The sequence below is a fragment of the Camelus ferus genome, chromosome 18 (assembly GCF_009834535.1).
Source record: "Camelus ferus isolate YT-003-E chromosome 18, BCGSAC_Cfer_1.0, whole genome shotgun sequence".
Taxonomy (NCBI): Eukaryota; Metazoa; Chordata; class Mammalia; order Artiodactyla; family Camelidae; genus Camelus; species Camelus ferus.
The window spans coordinates 8116130-8141634 of record NC_045713.1 but is presented as its reverse complement, the minus strand read 5'-3'; the positions used below and the strand labels follow the sequence as shown (position 1 = coordinate 8141634).

Genomic DNA, 25505 nt, shown 5'->3' with positions numbered 1-25505 from the left:
GCCCTCAGGCCCTACGGCCCTGCGGCCCCCCTCGGGTCCCTGGGCATCAGCGGGTATCTGGCCCAGAGTCTCGGACACTCCAGGGCCTTCGGGGAAGCTGACCAGGTGAGCGGGGCCGCCGGCAGCGGGGACCCCAGCGTGGCGGCCTCTGCCCTGGGGAGTGGGCCTGGGTGGCCAGACCTCAGATTTCCCCAGGGAGGCTTAATGTCCAGGTTTTTGTGAAATCTAATTGTTTCTTGCCCTTTGACTTCATTTTTAAACTTTAATTTTGAAAATATTTCAGACAGAAGAGTTTCAAGAGCGTAAGCCTTTGCCCAGATTCGCCGCTGGCCCTCGTGCGCGCGCGTTTGCTTCAGGGCTCTGTGCCTGGCGTCTGCGTCTTCTGACTGGCGTGACGCAGACGGTCACTCTTCGTACCATTGCTTCGCTTGGGAGTAAGTGACCCCCTCACATCCCTCAGTGCCTCTCCTGAGAACAGCGACGTCCAGAGGGTGGTTGTCACATTGGGGCTTTTCAGGGACATGGCACTCGGAGCCGACCGGGACTCACAGTCTGCCCCGATTTCTGAAGTGCCCAGAGCCGTGGTCGGAGAGTTTGGTCTGAGGTTTGCTCACGATCGGAGCCGGTTGTTCATTTCTCTGGGAAAACCACTGCGTTACATCCCTGCCTCAAGAGTGGGCAAACAGCTCAAGCATTTTGAGGACACCAGGAGGCCCAGACCATGGTCCTGCCGTCTGACCCGCTGTCTCGGGCCCCGTCTGTGCCCTCGTCCTGGTCTGACCTTGGGCAGCCATGCAGGCCGGGCTGCGGCCACTACCCTGTTCCCTGCCTGAGCTGGTGCAGGAGCTGCTGGCTCTGCCGTCTTCTGTTGGGTTTGGAGCCCAGCTTGCTGGGGTCTGGCTGGGGAACCTCGGCCAGATACACGGTTCCTCTGAGTATTTGCTTCCAAATTTAAGCCTCTCAAGGGCCAAATGAGAAGTGAGAAAATACAGGTCCGATTTCCTAGAACGGTGCTGGGCCTGGAGGAGAAGGAAGTCCACACTCTTCAGGGAGCACTGCCCTGCCCACCACAGTCCCCTCCTGCCCTCCTTCCCTCCCTTCCCCCTCCTTCCCCTCCTCCCCTCCTCCCCCTCCCTCCCCTCCTCCCTCCTTCTTTTGTTCCCACCCCTCCCCTCCCCCTCCTCCCTCCCTCCGTCCCCCACCCCCCCAACACACAAACCCAGCTTCCTTTGGGCCGAGCCAGTCCTGGGGGTGAGATTCAGAGGCCGTTCTATGTTGGTGGAGGGCAACGTTATCCTGGGTGGGGGGAGGTGGGTGGTCCAGGAACAGAGCGGGGGAATGCGGAAGGCTCCCGGGGGAGTAGGTCCCGAAGGGGAGCAGGACTGAGTCGGCAGTGTGCCCGGTGCCTTTGGGGATAGCAGCCTGTGTGGCTGGGGCGAGGCCTTGTGAGGAGCCGAGTGCCACACGTCAGGGGTTGTGGGTGGGGTCTTTGAAAATAGAGGCAGAGACCAGAGGCCATCTGTTCTAAACACACCCACATTTATGGCCTTGAAGGTGGCCAGGGTGTGGGTAGAAATGGCCTGGCTTTGAATGGGGTGACTTGGCCACCTGGCGGGGAGGCAGAGCCTGGGGGCCCCGGCAGCAGGGAGCCTGCATCCGTGTATGTGCGTGTTTATCTGCGTGTGTGCCTTGGGGTGGCGGGCAGGGTCTCCTTTGGGATCTGCCTGTGGCTGTGCTCGGGGCTGGGACCCATCTGGTCCCTGGGCCCGACAGGTGTGGCCCATGAAACCCTCCTACCTGCCTTCCTGGCGTGCGAGGCACCAGCGAGCGTGTGGAGGGGTGGCCACTGTGCCTGCGGGGCAGGCAGGTCATGCCAGGCGTCCAGCCCCCGCACTGCCACGTGGAACCTCAACAGTCCAGAAGTGTGGACCCTCTGGGAATCGAGGCATCTTCGCCCGTGTCCTCCGTGAACTTGGGACCCCGGCCCCGCAGCTCAGAGCCCAGGGCACAGCCTGAGGGCGGGAGACGTTGTCCCAGAGCTGGTCTCTGCAGAGCAGGCAGGATCCCCAGGCCACCCCTGGAGGAGAGAGGGTCTTTCCAGGTGTGGTGCTCTGTGGGTGTCCGGCAGAGTGACTTGTTCAAAATGATGCTTTTCAATGAAGTAACAGGTAACAGGGTCCGTGCTGGCCTGATGGGGGTGTAAACAGGCCCCGTCCCTGCACCTGCCACTCCCAGGCCCTGCCAGCCGTGTGGGTGCGCGCACCCACGGAGCTTGGGAGCTCCGTCCTGTGCCTGGGGACGGGCCTCACCAAGGGCCGGCTTCACACGCAGTGGTTCTCTGGGCCGCCCGTGGTGCTGGGTGCTTTGGGCCAGTGGCGCCCCCTCTCTGGACCTCAGGCCAGGAGCGGCTCCACGAGACAAAGTCCAGTCTGCTGTCTGCGAGTGGCCACAGCTGTGTTCTGTGACCAGCAGGTGCTGTTGAAATTGAATCAGCCGTCACCGTCGTGAAACCCAGGAGGCGGCACGGAGACGGCTGGGTTTCCATCCTTTGAGCGCTGGGCTGTCCGCTGTCCTGGCCTCGTTCCACGCAGGCTGTGGGCCTCATGCCAGGCGGGGGTGTGCTCCTGGCCCCCCACCCCGACCTCTGGGCCTGTGGGCGGCTGAGTTCGTGAGTTTGCAAGCCTTCTCTGTCTCCACAGCCCCAAGGGCACCTCCAGCTCTGAGAGCCATGAGCCCCTTTGGTGGCACAACCCCCAGGTGCCTTTACCCCGGGGTGGCCGTGAGGGCCAGGAGGGGCGGCTGACTGCCCATGGGCCTGCCTTTTAAAAGCTATGTGTTTTCAATCAGGATAAAATTCCAGGGCCAGTTAAAAATAGTAACAATAGAAGCAATCAGAGGGCTCTGGGTTGGCCACGTTTCCTCCGTGTGCACGAGCCACAGGGCTCCTGCGCATCTGCAGAGACCATCACCATGTCCACAGACCTCAGGTGCGCGCTCACTGAGCACGGGCCCCCAGGGCACCTGGAGCATCTCCCCCGCGGGCAGTTTGCTGTTGGTCCTCCAGACCCCGCCCCTCTGACCGCTGGCTCCTCTCTGCTGCCCACCTGCAGTCACCAACATCACCCTCACGGCACCCAGCCCTGCCCCGTCCCAGCCTCGGCCGGGTCCCGGCCCGGGTGAGGGGCATGCGTCTGCTGCCCTCAGTACAGGCAGCACCGGGCCCTTTGAAGCAGCCCTGAGGGCCCCCCCAGCCCGGCCCCCCGTGCCCTGGATGCGGCGTTTCCAGGGGCCCTGCAGATACGCCGCTGCGTCTCCTGCCTACGCGCTGGCAGCGGGTCTGGCGGCTCTGACGGCACCGGCTGCCTGGCTCTTGGGATTGATCCCCGGGCTTGTTGGGTTTAAAATAAGCAAGATGCCTTTTATCCTAGAAAACCTTTCCTGCCCTGGGAAGCAGGGGTGAAAGAGGAGGCTGGGAAGGCCTCCAGGGTCCCGTGTTCTCCCCTCCTGACCTGGTCGTGGCCTGCGCGTGGTTGGGGGCATCTGAGGAGGGGCTCTGCTACGGACAGCTGTCACACCGGGGGCATGCCCGCACTGTGATGACAGCGTTCTGGGCGGCCTGGCGCTCCTGGGACACCGGGACTAGCACTGGTCCTGGGTGCACAGCAGCAACATCCACCCCTGCCCTTGGGGGCCAGCCTGGGCGGGGTGGGGGCATCACCCGCTCTGCAAACCCAGGCCTCTCCTTGGAGGATTTCCAGGAGGTGAGTACAGGGCTGTTCAGGTGGGGGGATGGGCAAGGATGCCCCATCTCCCAGCCAGGGAATCTGGGCCGCAAACCGGATGATGCTGCCCCCTCCCAGGCCGGCGGGAGAGGGGCCACACTGACCCAGGCCTGTACCGATGGGCCCCGTGGCGGCCGGCCGTCTCAGGACCCAGCGCCCTCCTGCACTGCTGCTCCTCCTCTGGCCTCCACCTGGCCGGCCTCTCCTCCTCCACCCTTGGAGGAAGATCCAGAACCCAGTGTGGAGACGCCCGCCTGTCCTCTGCTGACGGTGGGTGGGTGGGCTTTGCGGCCAGCAGTGCAGGGGCTTGTCCCCTTGGCCCAAGGCCTTGTCCCTGAGGCGCCGGTGCACAGGTGGCGATGAGGTTTCCAGCCCTGAGCTCAGGGATGGCATGGGATAGGGGTCAAGCCAGGAGCCTTCAGTGCCCAGCCTCTGTCTCTAGTGGACCATCCGCTGCTGCAGGCATCCTCCTGACTGTGGCCCAGGGCCGAGGAAGCCACGTCGCTCCTGACCACCGTCCACGAAGTGGCAGTGGCCCCTTCCGCAGTCTTTGCCAGGTGGCCCGGGGGGAAAGGATGTTCTCACTCTGGCTCTGACCTCTGCTGGTGCCCTGCGATGGAGTGAGCTGGGGAGAGGGTGGGCCCAGCACCCAGCCGCTGTGTGTTTGTTGCATGCGTGAGTGACAGCTGGAGCCCCACCTGCCTGGAGTTTCGAGCAGGGGCTGTGTGCACCTCGCCCCTCCCCACCCCCATCACCTCCTGCCAACTTATAAGTGAGTGCGGCCCAGCCGACGGTTGGAGCTTGACTCTCCCTGTGGCTGCGTGGTCTCCCCGGGTGGAGCGGGTGGGTGGGTGTGAGCTGGGGGTGGTGGAGCCCCCGCTGCACCCTGGTGCCCACCGAGGAGGGGTGGCCAGGAGGGTGCTGCGGTGGAGCCAGGCTTCTGCCCTGGGGGTGCTTCCGTGTACCTGAAAGGTCACGGCCAGACCCACGGTCACTGATTGTCTCCTGGGTTATCTCCTAGAAGCCTGTTGTGTTTTATGAGTAGAGCTGTACCAATTTTTAAAAAATTTTTTTAACATATAGAGAAATTACTACTTTAAAATTGAAAAAATTTTGAGGGTAATCTAATTTCTTTTTTAATTTTAAAAAATTTGGGGGGATTGGGTTTATTTATTTGTAATTAGGTTTATTTATTTGTTTATTTAATGGAGGTGCTGGGGATTGAACCCAGGACCTCGTGCATGCTAATGCTCTCCACCACTGAGCTACACCCTCCCCCGATCTGTATCCATTTTGAGCTAATTTTTGTAAAGATGTAAGTCCTTTGTCTGGACTCAGTTTTGCAGGTGGATGTCCAGTTGTTCCAGCATCCTTTGACGATGAGACGGTTTTGGTCCCGTTGTGTGGCCTTTGCCCCGCTGTGGAGAGTGGGTGACGGTGTTTGTGGGTCTGCCTCCGGGTTCCCTGTTCTCTCCCACTGATCGTCTGTTCCTGTGCCGAAGCCACACCGTCCTGGTTACCTAGCTTCATAGGAAGTCTGCAGGTCGGCGGTGTCGGTGCTCTGGTCTCCTGCAGTTCTCTGTTGGCTGCACTGGACCTTTGCTTCTCCACATGGACTTTGGAATCAGCTTGCTGGCATCCACAGGGTGGCTGCTGAGGCTGTCACTGGAACTGAGTTGACTCTGTAGGTGGAGTTGGGAAGAACTGACAGCCTGGCAGCACTGCGTCTCCTCCACAGGCGTGAAGTGTCTCTGCGTTTGTTCAGCTTTGTAATTTTGTTCATCAGAGTTCAGGAGTTTTCGTCGTTCAGATCTTGTGCATACTTAGTGAGGTTTTTTTGAGGAGGGCTACTGTAAGTGGTGTTATGTTTTTAACTGTGAATTTCACTCGCTTGTTGCTGGTGTCTGGGAAAGCGATTGGCTCGTATATGTTAGCCTTGTACCCTCAGCCTTGACGTGGCCACTTACTAATTCTGATAGGTTTTGTTTCTGCTGATTCTTTGGGATTTGTTTTTACAGTCATGTCACCTGCAAACAAAGACAGTTTTATTTCTTCCTTTCCTAGCTATGTACGTTTTCCTCCTTTTCTTGTCTTATTGCAGTAGCGAGGGCTTCTCCAGTGTGATGCTGAGGAGGAGTGGTGAAGGGATGTGTTTGGCTTGAATCCTGGTCTTAGGGGCAAGCGTCTAGTTTCTCACCACTGGGTGTGGTGAGAAGTGTAAGGGCTTCTAGCTGTTCTTTCCCAAGCTGAGGAAGTCCTCCTGTGTTCCTGTTTCTCTGAGAGTTTTGTCCACGGGTGTTGGATTTTGTCAGGTGCTTTCTTATGCATCTGATACGGCCACACGATTTTCCTTCGCTGGTCTTCTGATGCGACGCATTACACTGATCTCTGAATGCTGACCAGCCTCGCGTCCCTGAAATGAATTCCACTTGCTTCTAGTGTATAAATCTCTCACTACCATGTTGGGTTTGCTTTGCCTGAACTTGCTGCGGAATTTTACGTCCACATTCATGAGGTAGTGGTCTGTAATTTTCCTTTCTTGTATTATTTTTGGTCTGGTTTTGGTATCAGAGTAATTTTGGCCTCGTAGGAGGAGTTAGAAAGTGTTCCCTCTGCTTTTATTTCTGGAAGAGACTGTAGCGCATTAGTGTAGTTCCGAACTCAAGCGTTTGCTGGAATTCGCTTGGTGAGCCCACCTGCGGCTGCTGCTTCCGGTCTCAGCGGGTTGATAATTATCGATGCAGTTTCTGTAGGCGATCATGCTGCCTGCTTCTTCCTGTGTGTTTTGGCAGATTGTGTCTTTCAAAGAGCCGGCCCCTTCATCGGGGTCAGGTTTGTGGGGCAGCCTGTGGGCAGTGCCGCGGCGTCTGCAGCGATGCCTTCTTGTTCATTTCTGACACCAGGTGTTTGTGTCTTCTCCCTCCCAAGCTCTCTCTCACCTTTTGCTTTTGTTTTTTTGTTGTTGTTGTTGTTGTTGTTGTTTATAGGTTTTTATTGATTTCTTCGAAGAACCAGCTTTGGTTCCTTTGATTTGCTCTATTAATTTCCGACTTTAAATTCTGCTCTAATTGTTATTATTTCCTTTCTTTCGCTTCCTTTGGGTTTAATCTGCTCTCCTTTTCCTCGTTTCCTTAGGGGGAAGCTTAGCTTGTCAATTTTAGATCTCCCTCCTTTTGGAACGTGTGCTTTCACTGTGTGCCTCTGAGCACTGCTCTTGCTGCATCCCCACACCTTTTGATAAGTTGCGTTTTCATTTTCGTTTAGTTAAAAACAGTCTCAATTTCTCTTGCACCTCCTTCTTTTACCCATGTGCTGTTCAGACCTGTGTTGCTTAATCTGCAAATATTTTGAGGTTTTAAGTTATCTTTCTGTTATTGATTTCTGGTTTAGTTCCCTTGTGGTCTGAGGGCGGGCGCTGTGTGATTCATCGTATCAGTTTGCTCAGGTGTGCTCAGGTGTGCTGGGCTCAGCGGGACCGCTCCTGGGCTCACTGCCGCGCTCCCCGCGGGGTCCTGGGCGCTTGCGTGCTTCTCTCCAGCGCCAGGCGTCGCGGATGAGGAACCAGCCACGGACGAGGTGGTACCAGGTCCCCTGCGGCAGAGGCTCCAGGGATTTGTAAACAGCACGCTTGCAATGCTCCAGCGAGGAGCAGGCAGGCTCACGCCCCCAAGTAAACAGCTACGCCTGAGTTACTGCTGTTTAGAGAGAATTATTTGGAAACTTGCCGTCAATAGAGAAATGTAGCAAGCTTTTACCCAAACAGTGGAAAAGTCTAAACATGAACCAGGACACTGTCTGGGGTGCCGGCTCCTAGCAGACGGAAGCCCCTCTGTCACCCCGGCTGTGACAGGCAGCATAGAACAGAATGTCACCACGGTGCCCATTGCGCTGGAGTTTTCCCCGCGGATCCAGGCTGGTTCCCGGAACGTGAATAGCGCTGACCGTGAGCGCAGACCAGCAACAGAGAGACACGCTTCCAAGGCAAAGGCGGCGGGGCTTTGAGAACCATTTCTAAAGGGGAGGAACGGATGTCGGGTGCACTTGTGCTTCAGGGCATCGTTTGGAAGTCGGGAAACACGTTAGGATGCACTTGGACACGTTTGCTGCATTTAGTGGGGCCTCTTTGTTAACGTTTCCATCATTCATAGTTCCCTCCTGGTCCTTGTCAACACACGTGCACACACTGTGCACAATGCACACATGCACACACGTGCACACACGTGCACACATGCACAGACATGCACACGTGCACTCTGTGCAGACCTGTGGCTGGAGTGTCTGCTGTGTGATCACCAGCCTGGGGCATAAACACACATCCTGGCTCTGACATCCCACCACCGACATGCTTCTGAAAGTTTGACATTTTTCAAAATAAGACGTTTAAAGACGTAGAAACACAGAACTGTTGGAAGTGCTCATGCAGTCTGATTCCTTTATGACTGGAGGTGGTCCTGTGGTCATTGTCACAGCGCTTTTGCTTAGAATCACAAGAATTCCTCCCCTGTCCCCATATTCACAGAATGCAGAAATGCAGATGGTTGGAGTTGGGGGGGCAGGTTTTATGTGGGGCTGTGGTGCAGGGATCTCCCCCACCACACTGCGCCCCATCTTGGGAGGGGGTCAGGTGCTGGGGGCAGATGCAGCTCTGATTGGCTGTGGGCACCCTCCCTCCCTGTCCTCTGCACTGGGGTGGCCTTGGCTCTGAGAACTGGTCCGACCTGTTTGCCTCTGCAGGTTTCTGTGCAGGGGTGGGGCAGGGGGGTGTTTACCTCTCAGGCCACCTGCAGCAGCAGTTCTGCAGCATATTATAAATGTAAGCCAATAAAAGAATAAAAAAGCCATAACTGGATCAGGAGACTGGCCGAGATCAGGGGTGCAGAGTCTCCTTTGGCATCATTCCCGGGGATCCCAAGATGAGTCTGAGCGTCTTAGTGGGGCTGGGAGAAGGGGCTTGGAGCTGCTGTGTGCACAGGGTTTGGAACCAGCAGAAATAACCCTGGTAGCTCCCGACGGGGACTGTTCCAAGGGTATGGTCATCCTGGTTAACCTCCCACGGTGCTGAGTGCAGCCTGATCCTACGCCTGCTTCACAGGTGGGTTAAATCCTTGGAGAGTCAGCCCCTGGGTCCCTCCAGGCAAGTTTAGGGGTGGCACAGGGTCCCTGGGTTGCCATCAAAGGAGCATTTGTCACAGGGCTGACCCCTGCCCCTTGTGATGCAGCCCCACACATCCACCCCATGGGACAGTGAGCCCCCAGGGCAAGGGCTGCAGACGCAGAGGCTGGGCGTCAGGACTCAGGTGACGTGGGAATTGAGGCCAGCAGAGAGCCTGGGCCCCCAGCCGGGTGGAGAGTGGGCTGAGTTCCTGCTCTGTGACCCTGTGTGGGGTCCCATGTGGCTGGATTGTCCCCCTTTTTCCCCCCCAAAATCCAAAATTTGGGTATTTTTCACTCTCAATTTTTAAATGTTGGGAGGTAACTTTGAAAACAGTGCCAGTGTTGGTGCATGGAGGATCAGGTAAGCACTAAAAACACTACATGGTGACCAAGGATCTCTTCTCCCAAAGAGGCCCAGGTCCCGAAGGTTTTACGAGTGGATTCCACCAAACTTCAGCACACCGTCCGTCCTGACTTTAATGAGCTGCTCCAGAAAACAGAAAACAAGAGAAAGCCGCCATCTCCTTGCACGACCTTCATGTGGATTTGGGGGGGACACGCAGATCAGCCCGCAGCAAACCCACAGAGCGTGTGCCGTGGAGTGTGCCAGGGTGAGGCTGGGGTGATCAGTGGGTGTCGTTGGGAAAATTGTCTCACTCTCTGGGGAAGAACAAAGCAGATCCCCTTCCTCATGGACTGAGTCTGCACACAAGAGCTGTGCGAGCCCTCACTCCCAGGGTGGTGGTGTTTGGAGGTGGAGCCTTTGGGAAGTGCTGGGGTTTAGATCAAGTCACTAGGGTGGGGCCCCCACGATGGAATTAGTGCCCTGCTGAGAAGAGACCCCAGGGATTCTGCTCCCCGCCTGTCTGCCACGTGAACCGGGAATGGCTTGGCCGGCACCTTATCTCGGCCCCTGCCTCCCGCCTGTGAGAGGCGATTTGGAGAGCATCTTGTGGCTTGCTGGTGGGGAGCACTTTCTCACGTAAGACTGGGACAGCACAGCCATGAAAGCAGAAACGAGATTCCATTAAACAAGAGGTGTCTGCTTAACTCACGACGTCGTGGGAAAGTTAACCAGCAGGTTCCTGTCTGCGTGGATGCGTTTGCAGTATCTAAAGCCAGCAAGCAACCGACGTCCAAAATGCAGGAGGAGCTGCTGCAAACCCGCTAGAGAAAGATTCCAGCCCTGTATCGAGATGGGCCAAGGTAGGAACAGGAAGCTTCGTGAAGAGGGAGGACAGAGACGGAGGAGAGCAGCCCTCGTCCACAGCGGCAGCCCAAGCAGAGCCGAGATGCGCTCCTGAACAAAAGGACAAGACAGAAGGCTCTGAGCACGAGGCCGTTTGGGGGGAAACGCAAGGTCCACGCACACAGCGCAGGGCTCTGGGTTTTACGGGCAAGCAGACAATGAGCAGGAAGCACGTCCGACATCTTAGCACAGCAGCAGTGTGCAGGGAGGGAGGGGCAGTAAGTTACGGACAGGAGCAGGTCACACGCGTCCCGACTCAGGGCACAAGTCTGCACCTGAGGATTTTTTAAAATATTTCATTTATTTAATTTTGGTTTGTTTGGAGGGGAGGTTGTTAGATTTATTTATTTTTTGTTTATTTTTAATGGAGGCGCTGGGGATTGAACCCAGGACTTCGTGCATGCTAAGCACGTGCTCTGCCCTTGAGCGGTACCCTCCCCCCTGCACCTGAGGTTTAAGATGCTGGCGACCCACAAAACATGAAAGATGTCTGGGAGTCACGGACCCTCCCGGGGCCTTGTGTCACCGGGAGCCCAGGCCCTGGTGCATCCCAGGGTGGGGGGGCCGCCTCCGTTCTCGTCTTGCTTTGTTCTCGGAGACGCTTTGGTGCTCACCTGAGGTCGGGGCCGCCTGGCCCGCCTTGGCCGCTGGCTTGATCGTCTTGTTTCCAAGGTCGAATGAAACAAGTAACTTACCAGCAGGACGTGTTCTAAACATTTACTTGCAAGTCAAGAAGTAGGCTTGTTTTAAATGGCACTTGGGCAGTGGGGCTTAGATTTAAAATAAACAAAACCAAACCAACCATCAGCATCGCCGGAGCCAGCTGTGGCGAGCGCGCAAACCTCTTCTGCCGGGCTGAGAACAGCAAGCCCGAGGCGGGGCGGGGAGTCTCTGTCTGCGAGACTTCTTCCAGAAACATATCAAGCTGGTGTTTGACCCCAGGGTCAGACCTTACCTTGAATGTGAATTTGAAAACGTTGGTTCCACAGAGACAGTCGGAGAGCCTGGTGTGAAGGGAAAGTTCTAGGTTTGGAAGTGGACCCGTGTCTTCGGGAGGCTGCCTGATGGTGGCCAAGGTCCCCGTCTGAGCCGGGCTGTGGCCGCGGAACAGAGGACGCTGCTCAGACTGCGGTCTCGGGGCCAGGCCCACACACCTTGGGGCTGACTGCAGCGCTCGGGTCGGGGAGGCTGCTGGATTTTGCCTCATTTTTCTCACCCAGTCACAGGGCCCAGGGGAGCAGGCAGGGGGACTTCTCTCTTGGGGAGACGTGCTTGCATTTTGGGATAGAGACGCCGATCCCTGACCCCGCATCTGGTTGTGTCCCCAAGAGACAACCGTGGCCCTGGACCAACGTGCACCTTCCGCACGGGAGACGGGCGCCCCCGCCCAGCTCCACCCGACTCCCTCCCCTCCTGCTCGTAGGGCCCATTTCACACCCAGTCTCGGGAAACTAAGTGGCCATGCTGCCTGGTGGATGCGGCCTTGGCGGCCTCTCGGGTTGCGGATTAGAGGCTGGTGTCTTCTTGTTTCTGCGTCTGGCATCTCGACAGCCTTAGACAGTATGTGTCTCCCTGGGAAAATGCCGATACGGGTTGTCAGGACTGGTAGCCGCGTTCTCCTGGGCTGGATTTGCCGCCATGAGGAACGGCCTCCATGTGTCTTGTGTTCTGTGAGCAGACTCTGTACAGTGTGACCCCATTTTTGTAGAGCCCCAGGCGGCCACCTGCCCAGATGCAGAAGCGATCCGGAGGCTTTGAGTGAGGGGTGGGGGGCAACGAGGGTCTTTACTCCTCTTCTGGGCTGCCTCTCCCTGCTGGGCGGGCCTTGCTCTGCCGCCGCGGCTCCCGCACCCTGTGCTTTTTCTTCCAGCGACATATTTGATGCCATGTTCCCTGTCACCCACATTGCCGGGGAGACCGTCATACAGCAAGGTACGCCCCTCCTGCTCCGGAGCCGGAGCCGACCGGGCTGAGCTGGCCGGGCACTTGGAGGATGCATCATACAAGACTCAGGGTCCATCCTGGAGAAAAGTCACCAACGAGGCTTCAGAACAGCCAGTGTAACAAGCTAATGTGTCTTAACGTGTGTCTGCAACCCTCTTGTCATTAGAAAAACTGGTGAGCTGTGCCGAGTCCTGGGCGTGGATTTCAGAAGGGTGAGGTCAGGAGATGCTGTAGTGACCGTTGGCCTGGTGTAGTGACCATTCCACTGCGGGTGTCAGGGCACCGTGCCATGCACCTTCCACACGTGCAGCTCTTGTTTAAATATTGATGAGACCTAGCACTGCTTGGCATAAGTCTGGGAAGCAATGTTGAAAGATAGTTTATTACCAGAAAAACAAAGACACCGTGGTCCACAGCCGGCATCACATGTCCTGTTTTTCTCTTCTTGCAGGGGACGAAGGGGACAACTTCTATGTAATTGACCAAGGAGAGGTGGATGTAAGTATCTCTCCACCGTTTTTGGGAAACGGTGCCTGCCTCTACTAGAACACATGCTCAGGTCGAGAAAACGTCTTTCTGAGCGATGCGTTTCTAATTTCTCGATCCAGAAAAGTGGTAGAGTTAACGTGAAAGATGGCGTGAGCACACCCGAGCACAGTGCAAACCCACACGTGTGCTGGCCGGCGTCCGCGCGGCCGCAGCTCCACGGCTGTCCGCCTCCTGCTCCCGCTGACCGCGGCCCTGGGCCCCGGTGACCAGGTCCGCCCCCGATGGGCGCCCAGGACACGCGAGCTCGCTCTGCCCATGTCTACAGGCCCCGAGGCTCTGGCTTTACCATGGAGCCGGCTTCGTCCTCGGGACCCGAAGCCCCTGCCGCCCATCCCCGGGATGTTGTGTCTCCTGACGCCATTCAGCTGTCTCCCCGTCTCAGGAGTTGGGGACCCTCTTTCAGTTACCTGCCCACTTGGGTGGCTGCGTCGTCCCCTGGGGCCCCCGCGGCCGCCCTCAGACCTGGCCTGCGTGCACTGGCCTTCCTCAGACCCTCGTGTGGGCATCTCTGAATGCCCGGCCTTGGCCTGTGCTGCCACCACCGACCCGCTCCCCTGGGCGCGCCCCCAACCCCAGCTCCCGCCTCTCCTTTTGGCCTCTGCGAGCGTCACTTCCGTGGCTGGGGCAGCAGCAGGTGCTTCTCAGCCCGAGGTCTCTTCTGTGCCCGGGTTCCGCTCAGGCCACACCCCCGCGCCTGTTTCTGGGTTCCGCTCAGGCCACGCCCCCGCGCCTGTTTCTGGGTTCCGCTCAGGCCACGCCCTCTCGCCTGTTTCTGGGTTCCGCTCAGGCCACGCCCTCTCGCCTGTTTCTGGGTTCCGCTCAGGCCACGCCCCCGCGCCTGTTTCTGGGCGTCGGACTGGAAGGCCCTGAGGGCGGGGCTGGTTCTGTCCAGCGCTTTGGCGGCTGAGGTCACAGCGCACAGTCAAGACACGTCCAAGGGGCCCTACAGGCCACCGCATCCAGGCCGGCCCCCAACTCATCTCCAGGCCTGGGACGCTAGCACCAGGGACAGGGGAGGTACGGGGCATTTGATAGCCTCCACACCCTCCCCTCGCCTTCACCACGGTACGTGCCCTCCCTGCCATCCGGCGACGCGAACTCAGTGGGTCTGCCCAACGATGGCGCCAGGGCCTGGCCTCCGGTGCCCCGTGGCGGGGCGTCTTCTCACATACCTCCCCAGCAGCCCCTCTGCGTCCACCAGGGGCACCGCTTTCTGGGACCCGCGCAGGCGGCTCTCGATTTCTGGAGCTGATGGCACAGGAAGTGACTTACCGTGGGATCTCAGAGTGAGGGGCACACAGAGTCGAGGTTTCTCTCTGTCCTGAGCTCGGACCTGGATCCGGCCTGGGGGCAGGGTGGCTCCTGTCTCCCACCAGAGAAGGAAACTGAGGCAGGAGCTGACAGCCCCAGGGTGGCCACGTCCCTGAGGAAGTGGGTGGGGAGGCTTGGAAGGCAGGCGCCAGCCCACAGTCATCTCCTGCTAGCCTCACCTCAGGTTAAAAACACCGCCAGCCAAGGAAGCAGAGAAGGCAGTGAGGGTGCACTGTCCTCGGACCGGCCGCTCCTGAGCCCCTTGTTCAGAGGTGCCAGGGGCAGAGCCGGCCCGGGAGGTGTGGGGTCAGCCGGTTCTGGGCTCAGATCTGGGTCTCTCCTCCGGCACCCTGGTACCTCTGCTGTCACCACTTCCAACCTCTCCCTCCCTCCATCCCGCTTGTCTTCTTCCTCAGATGTCAGCGGCACACTTGCTGTGTGCCGGGCACTCACAGGGCCTGAGAATACACTTTTGGGGACACGACTGGCCCTTGGGGTCCATAGGCGCTGGGGAGGTGGCCGAGGAAACTCCCAGGGAGCTCCTGCTTCCTGGCTGCAGTCTCGAATTCAGACAGTTGGACCCCAGATGGGTCAAGTCCTCTGATGCCCGTCAAGGCCACCACCTCCATCAGTCTCATGAGATTTTCCAGTGGACGGCGGGCTGGGCGCGCGGGGCCTGTGGAGGGAGCTCCTGTGATGTGGGCGGCTGAGTGCAGGATAAACACGCAGGCCGGAGCTGTGTGGGTGAAGGCCACACTTAAAGGGATCGAGAGATTCTTGGTCAGGAGTCTGGAGTGAAAAATGGCAAGTTATGGGGACGCCTTATAATAACGACTGTGTCATCACTGCCCCGGGCAGAGGCTGCCGCTGCTCCGAGGCCTCGAGCTGCATTTTGTTTGCTCGTTTCTGACACGGCCTTTGAGGGAGGGACCTGTTGGCCTGGCCGTGCATGGGGCAGGGACTGTCAGGCGATTGTGAGGGACCAGTCTCATGAGGGGAGGACAGGAGACTGTGACCATTGCCCTGAAGTCCCCAGGACGCAGGCTCCCCTCAGAGGACCCTGCCCCGGGCTTTAAATGGGCGGGGTTTGGAGGTGGCCACCCTGAGTCTCCCCTTCTGCGGGCTGGACGCTGCCCTCTGACCAGTGGTGCCTTGAGGGGACAGCCAGGTGACCGGATGCCAAAAGCACCAACTTGTTTTAAATTACGGTTTTCCAGAGAGACTCAGGGTGCCAGCCGTGGTGTGTGCATCGCCAAGAGCTATAATCCATTTTTCTAAGTATAAAAATATCCCCCAATTTGTTTTATTCGTGGAACGTAGCATTTCCACTCACAAGGACGCCCAGCGGCCAGCTCGACGGGCTCAGGAGTGCAGCTTGTCCCCGGTCCTTCCAGATCTTCAGTGTTTTGGGACCCTCCTTGCCGGGGTCCCAGCCCCTATCTCAGGGGTCCCTCCTGTTTCACACGAGATGTCCTGGAGGGGGGCGTTTCCAGCCTCCAGAGGGGGCGTGGGCCCAGGGACTGGGCTCCCCAGGCCGTCTGTCCCCGCAGGGCACGGCCAGTTGGTCTGCTTGCCTGGTGTTCTGCTTTTTATTTTTTCATTAGTGAAGTGCACGTGACGTAAAAGCTACCACCCCAGCCACTTGGCGGGCTCGGCTCAGGGGCACCAAGCACATTCACACTGTCCGTCTCCAGAACTTTCTGTCTTCCCACCTGAGGCTGTCCCCATTAAATACTCACTCCCCCACCAGCCCCCGGCCCCCACCCTCTGCTTCCTGTCTCTGTGACTCTGACTCCGGGGCCCTCACAGAGGTGAGATCACACAGTGTCTGTTCTTCTGTGTCTGGCTTATGTCACTGAGCAACGTGTCCTCAAGGTCTAGCCACGCCGCGGCAGGTGCCAGAGCTTCCCTCCTTTTTCTAGCGGAATTGCATCCCACTGCGCGGATGCACCACATCTCACTGTCCGCTCACCCGTCACACACACCAGGCCGATGTGATCAGTGCTGCGGTGGACGTGGGTGTACAAGTACCGAGTCTGCTGGGTCTGGTCCTGCTCTCAGGACGCCCTCCGTTGACCGGTCACTCCCTGGGTGCGGGGCGGCTGTGGCCCCAAGCTGGCAGTGAAGCTTTCCCGCGGCATCTCACCCACGGGGTGTGTCTTGGTTCCCAGCCGAAGTCCTGGTGGCCCCACTGTGGCCAGAAGCTGCTCTGGAATCGGGGGGACAGGGCACCCGGAGCCCCACCACATGGCGGTGGTAACATGACCACGGGCAGTGTGACAGCTCAGGGAGGGCGCTGGGTCCTTGATGGGAGCATGAGGTCGCCCAGGGAGTGCACGGCACTCTGGACGTGGATCAGGAATCCTGCCTCCTGTGACCTTGGCGAGCGGTCATCTGAGGGAGGGAGGGAGGGAGGGAGGCGGCCCACGAGCTTGGAGGATGTGGGCTCCACAGAGGAAGCTGGCGGGAGCCCGCCATGCAGGAGTGGAAGCTGACCCGTGTGGCTGGTGCACATGGCTGGGGGACCACAGTCAGGGGCTGGGGGGGGGGGTCTGTGCTTTGGTTGCCCCTCAGGCAAAGCCAAACAAACTGACCCCCCCAGGTGTTTTGAGCTGAAGAGGATTGAGGCTCAGGACCGTGTTTACCTGGCGGGGAGGGTGGCCCGGGAGGCAGGGTCTCCAGCTGGGCAGGGAGAGGGCAGGGGGGCTTGGCCGGCTGCCCGGGGAGGGGCTGATGTACCTGGCTCTCCTGTTCTGCTTCCCCTAGTCTTTGTGGCCGGAGCCTGGGGCGGCAGAGGAGATGGGCCATTAGCTTTTTCTCACCACCTCTGGGACCAAGAACAACAGTGGAAAGCACGCCTGAGTTACCTCCTTGCCTGGCGGCTCTGGGGTGCGTGAGAACCGAAGGCGGGGGCGGCTGGGGGGATACACTGCTAAGGGGATACTCCGTGACTGATTTTGTCTCCACTTGCCCAGCAGAGAGGTTGAACTGAAGGCCCCTGGGAGTGGGGGCAGGCTGCGGAGCGGGGAGGCACCTGCATCTCCTGGTGGCGTCCCTGGCTGCCCGCCTGCCTGGGCTTTGGCGGCCATGGTCTGCGTCGGAAGCCCCCGTGCCGACAGAAATGCAGCACCACCACAAGGCCACTTCTGGGGCTCACGAACCAGCTCCTGTGCCTTCAGTCCCGTGATTGTGTCCACCTCCATCTGAAGCCTGGTCCCGCGTGGGTGTGGGTCAGAGTCACCTGCTGAGACACTGGTCGCTGAGCCCCACCCCCCGGGGTCTGATTCAGGAGGGCAGGGCAGGGGGCGTGAACTTGGATTCCTGCAGGTTCCTGGGGGATGCTGTGCCTGGTCCACACACCACCTGCTGAGTAACCTGGTCGAACACTGTGTCTCTGGGATGTCCCTTGCGCCCTCCCTGATCCCCTCTCGCGCCCGAGCTGGTCTCCGGCTGCACCAAAGGGAACGTTCCAGACGTGAGTCCCACGATGTTGGCCTTGCTGGAACCTTCTGTGGTTCTGAGAAGGCCATCTCCCCGTTTGGTCCTGCTGCATCCGGTTCCCTCCGAGGTCAGTCCCGCCTCAGGGCCTTTGCACGTCCTGTCCCTCTACCTCAAATTCTCTTTGCCCAGGCCCCTCAGAGCTGGACTCAGATTACCGTCTTGGAAAGTCATCTGTGAAATCTCGACTGTGGCCCTCATGGACACCCTGCCTCCCGCTCCCTCCAGGCCCAGGCGCCTTTCATGACGGTTGTTTGTGTGGTTATTGCTGACAGCTGGTGGAAAGTCCCTGTGAACAGGCACTCACCTGCCTTCTCCTGCTGCACTGACAGCTAGAACGTGTGGGGCACTGGGCCCTTGGCAGGCACGGGGGCTCTGCGTTCAGCCGGAGAAACCACGGCCAGCGGCGGGGGCGTCAGTGTAGCCCAGGGGGCCTCCCACCGTTTTTCTTTTAAAAGAAGAAAAAACAAAAAGCAAAACAAAGCAAGAAGTAGCCCCTTTGCGTGCCAGCTGGGGTGGGGCCCGGGGCCCGGCGGCCGTGGTGACAGAGGCCAGTGTCCCGAGAAGGATGGCCCTTTGTGCCCGGTGGGGCGGCTCTGGGCCCGACCTTGGCTCCACACAATGGTTTTCTCTGATGCCTCAGAGGGCAGCCTCGGAGCCTCGGCGAGGAAGGGGTCCTCCCCGCTGTGGGGTAGGCTCCTCCGGGCCCCCTTGGGCGTGCTCTGTGGCCGCCGCCGCCCGCCTGCTCTCTGGGGACGTACCCTGGGGATTCCCAGGGCTCTGCTGGGCTGCGTGCTCTGATCCCTGGGGTCCCTGTGCGCTCTGGGGGCGTGGTGGTGTCCCGCCCACCTGGTAGCCGTCAGAGGTGGGTGGCTTCCGTATTCCCCTAAGGGTCGGGGGGAGGCCGCAGCATGCCTCCCCAGACTCCCCACGTCAAGCATGGATCCCTGGGCCCGCATCACCGTGGTGACTCAGTGGGAGGGCAGTTTGGCATGACCCAGGAGAAACAGTGTTCAGCAAACCGTACAGACACCCCACGATGCAGCCAGTGCCACCCCTGGCATCACCTGTGAGAAGTGAGGGCACGTAATCCCACTTGCGAGGGTTCATGGCCGCGGTCTGCATCACAGCTGAAACTAGAACGCATCCGTCGCCCACTGGACTGTAGCTGCTACGTGGCCGTGAGAACAGATGAGCTAAACGGCACTCGGACGCTTAGCACAGAAGGATGGGCTGGGATTCCTTCCACTGCACTGTGGTCCTCTCCTGTCCCCTGGGAAAGGCACCTGCAGACGTTCGGCGCTGCAGCCTGAGTGGTGGGAAGCTCATTGCGCTGCACACCCGGACAGTGCAGGTCGACGTCTGTGAGCTACAGCAGTGCGGAGAGGTCTGCACAAAAGCACAGGCACGTGGAGGAGCACCGCCCGTGAGGGAGCCGGTGCCACCCGGTCGTGCCCGGTTGCCGGTTACCGTGACTGTTGGTGGGTCGTCACTGCCCCACCCTGGACTCTGCACCCCTTGGAGAAAACCAGAGGGGACTCTCCGGGGGGTTCTCTGCTGTCCCTGCACCCCTGAAACCGGGCTTGCCGGACTCTCCCAGGCATCCCTCCATGGCCGAGGCGGAGCCAGGCGGTGCCCCCCTGCCCCGTGGGAAGGGTGGGTATCGTCCTGACTCCTGAGGGCCTTGCCGAGTGGAAGCTGCATTTCTTCTCCCTGCACACCCTGCAGCCCGACTCCCTTCCAGGAACTTGAGCGCACAGTCGGGCCAGGTCGGGCAGCGGTGGAGGGTGGAGCCGTGCAGGCTCGCTGGGCTGGTAGGGGCTCTCGGGAACGGGCACACAGGCCCCAGGCCACTGGGCCAACTGCTGACTCCCCTCCCTCGACACCTGGGCCAGCGCTCCCCACCCTCTCCCCCACAACACGCCGTTGTCACCTGCCTGGCGTTTCCGCAGATTGGCAGCTCTGTGCCTCGGTTATGATGGAGATAATGAGTCATTGAATTCAGTAAGAATTGCTTCCATGATTCATGCAATCCATTCTTCCCCGATGGGCACCCTTTTTGCCAATGGGAACTATTCTTTAAGCTCATTGACACCCAAGGCAACACACAGCGCGTTGTGTTAACTTATAGTAACAGAACCTGCATAATGAACAATCCAGGCCATTCTTGCAGGATGCGGGCGTGCGCTCAATGCATAGCAGGGACACTGTGCAGGCGCCGCCCTCCCAGGCTGAAAGGGAATCTTGTCCGCGGCTCCACCAGCCCTCGGCGCCTGCACTCCCGTTGACTTGGTGCTGTGGGGGAGCGGCCCAGAGACTCAGGAAGCTCAGCTCCTTCCGGGCCGCGGGGCCTGCGGGTAGAGGTGGGAGAGGGTCCCAGGCTGCTCCCACGGAGCCCTGAGTGGCAGGGACGGAAGGGACCAGAGTGGGCAGCACCTGTGAGGGGGTGGGGGCCAGGCCATGGCGGCAGGGATGCCCTGAGGCAGTCACGTCCGGTTTACTTGGCGCAGTTAGGGAAACCCGGCCCGGACAGGCCAGCCAGCCTCCAGTGGCAGGGAATTGAGTCCGAGGCCGGCCTGGCAGGTGGCAGGACTCGCTGCCCCGTGAACCAGGAGCCGAGCTGTGCCTTCACCTCTGACCTGGCCGGTCTCATCGGCACCGACAGCGGAGGGCCTCTGCTCCGTGCTTGTCCAGGCCCAGCTCTGAACAGGGCTGGCCAGACCAAGTTCCACCCGTCAGCAAGGGGCAGGGGATGCGGGCAGGCCCCCCTCCCACCGAGGACACTGCAGGGGCTCTCAGTGCTGGTAGCCACATTGTGGCACCATGTTCTCCATAATGCTGTCCCTCTGTCCCCAGAGGTGTATGTGGATGCAGGGCAGGTGACCCCAGGCCCCTGTGACACTGTCCTCTATCCCCAAAGGTGTATGTGAACGGAGAGTGGGTGACCAGCATCAGTGAAGGTGGCAGCTTCGGGGAGCTTGCCCTGATCTACGGCACCCCCAGGGCAGCGACTGTGAAGGCCAAGACCGACCTCAAGGTCTGGGGCATCGACCGGGACAGCTACCGGCGCATCCTCATGGTGAGTGAGTGGCACCTGCGTGGGAGGCTTCACCAGGGCCAGGAGGGCAGCCGGTCTCGAATCTGACACCCACCCAGCATCCTGCAGGAACGCGGATTGTGTCCAGGTGGGGGTGATAACACAGGGGACGAGATGGTTGGCGAGTGTTGGAGGGGGTGGTTCTGGAAAGCCTCCCAAAAGGCAAGCAGACAGCTGGGGGAGCCCCTTTTGTTTTCCTTCCCATTTTCTTTACAATCGTCTGGAATGTGGTTGTGATGGCTGGAGCTCCAGGTGATATTCTGGACTATGAGGTGACTTTGAGGCTGATCTGCATTCACTAAGAACCATGAGGGGCTTGGCCTCTGGTGGCACAGTGGGTCCATGGTACTGGGCAGGCTGCTGGCCTCCAGACTTCCTTACGTGGGGACAATTTAAGTTTTCCCTTATACGCAGCCAGGTCAGGGTGGGGGCAGGTGCACACGCCTGTGCAGGCCCACTGTCCATGGGAGGCCCCTGAGGTGAGCTCATGTGTGGAGAAGGCCCTTCCCAGGCAGAGAAGGCAGGACCTTCCTATGCCCACTCAGTGTTTGTCCTGCACACGCATTGCCTGATTCATGGTGCTTGGGCCCATCAGGGAATGCCACAGACACATGCCTGCCGGGGGGCTGACGTGTTGGTGGAGGAGACAGTGGGGCAAACACATGCCTCGTGGCCACAGTTCCCAGAGAAGAGGCAAAGGAGGGGGCTGCTGTTCCACAGAAGGTCTGAGATCCTTTCCTTGAGACCCCTCCCATAATAAGTCTCCTCGGAGGGCCATCCAGGAGGACAGTGATCAGGACAGCAGGTGCAAAGGCCCTGGGGTGTGGGCTTGGTTGGCCTGCTTGTGGACGACAGGATCCCCTGGTGGGAGGGAGGTGGGGGCTGCATCCTGTGGTCCCATAGCCCCGCGGGCCTGGACTCAGACCCTGAGGGCTCCAGATCCCCTGCAGGAGAGTGGGCAGCAGGGGGGCCAGGGCTGCCCTGGACCCAGTGACGTCTGGGCTGGTGTAGGGGCCGACTGGGTGGGGTGGAGAATGTTGGATGCAGGGAGGCTCTGGACTGGCCACACGGGTCTGGGCGGGTTCCCTTGTGGCCCCAGGTCTACAGTGCCTTCCCTCCCAGGACAGGGCAGGGCCCCCTGTGGCTGAGTGCTCTATCCTCGGGGAAGTCACCTTTCTTGGGTGTCCATGCCTGCCCAGCTTTTCTGAGACGGTCAGGGGTCGTCCTGGAGAACCCGGGTCCAATGGGCTTGTTGCTGAGGGCAGCCCCAGGGTCTGGCGATGGTGTTTGCTCAGAGCCAGCTCCTGTGGGGCTGGGGTCCGAGGAGTCCCGACAGCCTGGAGGGGGGTGACCGAGGTGGACACGTTGCTGGGAGATCCAGAGCTGGATGGCAGTGCTGCTGCCACGTGCCCTCGGGGGCTTGGCTGTCTCTAGAGGGTCGGCCTGGGCGGTGCAGTTTCCAGGGAGGGGGCTGCGGTTTGGGATGCTCCGGGAGGCCTGCGGAAGCTCAGGGATGGTCTAGGAAAGGCCCTGTGAGCCCAGCCCAGCTGATCCTGGAAGGTGGGGCCTGCCCCGGGGCCCGTCTGAAGGGGAACGGTGGGGCTGTCTGGGCCCTCTGCAGTGCCGGGAGGGGTCAGTTCAGTCTTGGGGGCGCCTGTTTCTTGAGGGTCCTCATCCATGCACTCAGTGGGCATCGCTGGGTGCCCATGTGAGCAGACAAGTCCTCGTGCCATGGGTGCACTGGGGCCCTGCCCTGCGAGTTCTGGTGGAACACAGCCTGTTTTCTCTGGGAGAGAGACGGCTGTCTGGGGCGAGGAGGGACCCCAGGCACCCCCGTCGGTTCCCACCTCCTCTGGACACACCTGGTCCTGGGTGCATAAGCCGTTGTTCCTCCACCGCTGTCCACACCAAGTCCTTCTGGGCGGCGGGACTTCTGTGGCTGGAACCTCATATTCAGGGAAGTTCCCAAACCACCGAGGCAGCTGGCACTTCCTGTGTTTAATTCTGGATCCCCGCGTGCTAAGAATAGAGCCCCGTGTCTCGGGGAGAAAATGACAGTGCGGCCCACTCGGAAGGGAGTGTCTGCGGACTGTGTCCGGTTTTACATCAGCCCTGGGCTTGGGTGGGTTCGGATGCACTGTCACGCAGTGAGTGGCCTTGAGCTGGGACGTTCGTGGAAGACCCGGGATGGGGGTGCCGCTGGTGTCCCCAGGGAGGGGACCACCTCTGAATCCCAGGACGCCTGATCCTGGAGGCTCCGTACAACACCTGTCCCTTCTCCACTGCTCCGTGTGGTCCCGAGGGGTGGAGTGTGGCGAGGCCAGGCCACTGGCCAGCCTCTGAGCAAGCCCAGAGTTCGGCCCCCTCAGGTCCCCCAGGCAGGGCCAGTGCCCCCCAGACTTCTGCCTTTTAAGCTTCAGGACTCTTGTTCCCCTGAGTCTGATGTGAGGCCTCGAATGGGGACCAGTGAGTGTGGAACCCTACTGTAGAGGTTGGGCTGGGGTCTCCAGAACCCCACTTTCCTGGGGGAGCCCGAGAACCGGGTCCTGAGCCGCAGCGCTGAGACCCCACCCACGCTCCTGGGCCCCTGGCTCCCATCTGTGAAGCGCGACCCTCTTCTTGCCTTTGCCCCGGCCTCTGCCCAGGCGCACAGGGATGCCTTTGGGGTGGTGGGGGGCTTCGTTTCGTGGCTGCAGAGCTGGTGGGATTTAACTTGTAGAGGGAAAGGGTGCTTGGGACATCCCATCAGGAAGGAGGGTCTCTTCCCCTGACGGAGACTCCTCCTCAGGCCGCGGGCTCCCACCCTTCCTGGAGCTGCCACCCTGGGTGGCCCCGTGGACCCCCTGTGAGCCCTCTAATCAGGACTCAGGAAGCTTCCAGGAGCCAGAGGTGGTGCCGTCCTGGGGTGTGCGTGCTTTGGCTGGAGTCCTGCTGTCCGCCGGGACCCCGGTCCCCAGCCCTTCCTTGGGGCCGGTTCAGGCCATGCAGGTGGGATGGGGTGTCTGGACTTTCCAGACATTTTAGGTTCCAGGACAAAATGCTTCCTCTGAGACAGCGGGATGCTTGGCACCATGTGCCAGCAGACTGGGGCTGGGGAGGGGCTGTCTCCAGCTGTAAGGGGGCAGTTGGGTGGGGCTGGGGTGATGGCAGCCCTGTGGCGAGGTCCTGGTCTGAAGTGCAGTCTGCCCCGTCCCTGCTCCATCCATCCATCAGTCCAGATCAGGGGTGGGGCACCCGCTCTGCTCTCCCTGCGGGGAAGGGGCGGGGCCGTGGTGGAAGGGAAGCTGTGCGGTGTAGGCTGTGCTGGGGGGTTACATAGACAGCCTTTCTCTGCAGTCCCTGCTTCTCAAAGTCAGTCCAGAGGGACCCCATCACAGAGATGTGGAAACCAAGGGTACACGTGCCAGGGAGACGGGGTGGAGGGAGACGGGACCAGACCCCACCCCTCAGCTCCCCTGACCTCAGGCAGACACGGGAAGTGCGAGGAGGAGGAGGAGGAGGAACAGGGCGGCGAGGAGAGGGGGCACTGAGAACCAGGACAGGGAGGGGCCACATACAGCTGGATGGTCGGAGCCCCAAGGCCATGGTGTGTTTCCCCAAGCTCAGCCTGCACCCAGAGCCAGTGACCCACTGCACACATGACTCAGACCTCATCCAGACCCACGGATGGGAGCGTTCATCAGGAGGCAGATTCCAGGCCCTGCTGGCCCTTCACGCGTGGTGGCCTTGGGCAGGCCGCGTCCTTGTGACAGCCCCTCCAGGCACAAAGCCCACCTCGGGGTTGCCGGCAGACACGCTGCAGGGCCCCCCAAGTGTGGGTCCTCGTGGCCCCCAAGGTAAAGGGCCAGTCCCATGGACACCTGCACGGTGCGTGAACCCATGGAGGCTCCCAGCACAGCCTCGCCGGCCATCTCATCCCCAAAGGGACGCTCTGAAGGGGAGGCACCTCGGTCAGCCGCTGAGGCGAGTCTCCTGACCCGAGGGTCCCAGGCGGCCGCCCTCAGCTGTCATCCTCCGGCAGGAGATGGATGGGCCAGTTGTGGGGAGCTTTAAAGTCTAAGGTTCCCGGGCAAACATGCCTGCATTCCACCGGGGGGGGGGGCGTAGCTGCTGGCAGGTCAGTGGGAATATAAATCATCTCGCAAAAGAAATGCCTTTCTTGTGGCCGGCGGGGATCTGAGACAGCCGGGGCGCCGAGCTGAGCTGAGCACGCTGCCCCCATGGGCATCCACACCTGCCCCGTGGCGGACATTCAGCGCCGGAAAGAGCCTTGGGTTCTGCCCCGATCCCTGGACACTGCCTGCTCCCTGCCACCAGCCGGTCGTGCAGAACCCCGTCTGCACCATCCTGGACCAGTTATGAGGTGGTCTTGGACCCACTAGAGCACGGTCCAGCCCTGTGGGGGCTCTCTGTCGGATGGAGGGGGCTTGGGTGTCTCTGGGCTCCTATGGGGGTGGCAGGGCACCTCCTGGATTCTAAACTTGGGACTTTCAGCCTTTTGAGCGCTGGGCTGGCCCTGAGTCACTCGGAGTTGCTGGGGGCGCTGAGGCCTGGGGCCCCTCCCCACACCACCTCACTGATGTTTGCTCACCTTAGCTTCCCAGGATCCTGTGGGGCAGGGATTAAGATACTCCATCATCCATACGAGGAAACCGGGGTTCGGAGAGGAGGGTGCTGTCTCAGGTGTGTGCATACCAAGTGAGGGGTGGGGTTTGAACGCAGGGCTTCTGAATCCCTTCCAGGTTCAGGCCTCCTCCCTTGGCCCCCTCCGTGGGTCTGGATGAGGTCCCTAGCCCTGGGTGCAGGCTGAGCTTGGGGAAACGCACCATGGCCTTGGGGCTTCGACCGTCCAGCTGTGTGCGGCCCCTCCCTGTCCTGGTTCTCAGCGTCCCCCCGCTTCCTCCTCCTTGCTCGCTCTTCC

The 25505-nt window shown here is 60.1% G+C and overlaps 2 protein-coding genes across 15 annotated transcripts in view; both read left to right on the top strand.

Annotated features, from left to right (window-relative positions):
* Positions 1–25505, top strand: part of PRKAR1B (protein kinase cAMP-dependent type I regulatory subunit beta) — a 103119-nt gene that overhangs the window by 45758 nt on the left and 31856 nt on the right. For all 13 annotated transcript variants that reach the window (XR_004312603.1, XR_004312602.1, XM_032459841.1 and 10 more), the window contains 3 exons: positions 12056–12117; positions 12581–12627; positions 20408–20566. Coding sequence is in view for 11 of the 13 variants with exons in the window: in XM_032459841.1 (XP_032315732.1) it covers positions 12056–12117; positions 12581–12627; positions 20408–20566 (268 nt within the window). In the remaining 2 variants the exon portion in view is untranslated. The remainder of the gene's footprint in view (positions 1–12055; positions 12118–12580; positions 12628–20407; positions 20567–25505) is intronic.
* Positions 12881–18708, top strand: LOC116657491. Of its 2 annotated transcripts, none has more exons than XM_032459843.1 (5): positions 12881–13393; positions 13502–13743; positions 16161–16245; positions 16756–16878; positions 16968–18708. In XM_032459843.1, the coding sequence occupies exons 1-5, from the start codon at positions 13191–13193 to the stop codon at positions 17194–17196; spliced, it is 882 nt and encodes a 293-aa protein (XP_032315734.1). In that variant the 5' UTR covers positions 12881–13190; the 3' UTR covers positions 17197–18708. The 2 variants fall into 2 exon arrangements, with proteins under 2 accessions (XP_032315734.1, XP_032315733.1); XM_032459842.1 differs by having other exon boundaries at positions 16965–18708.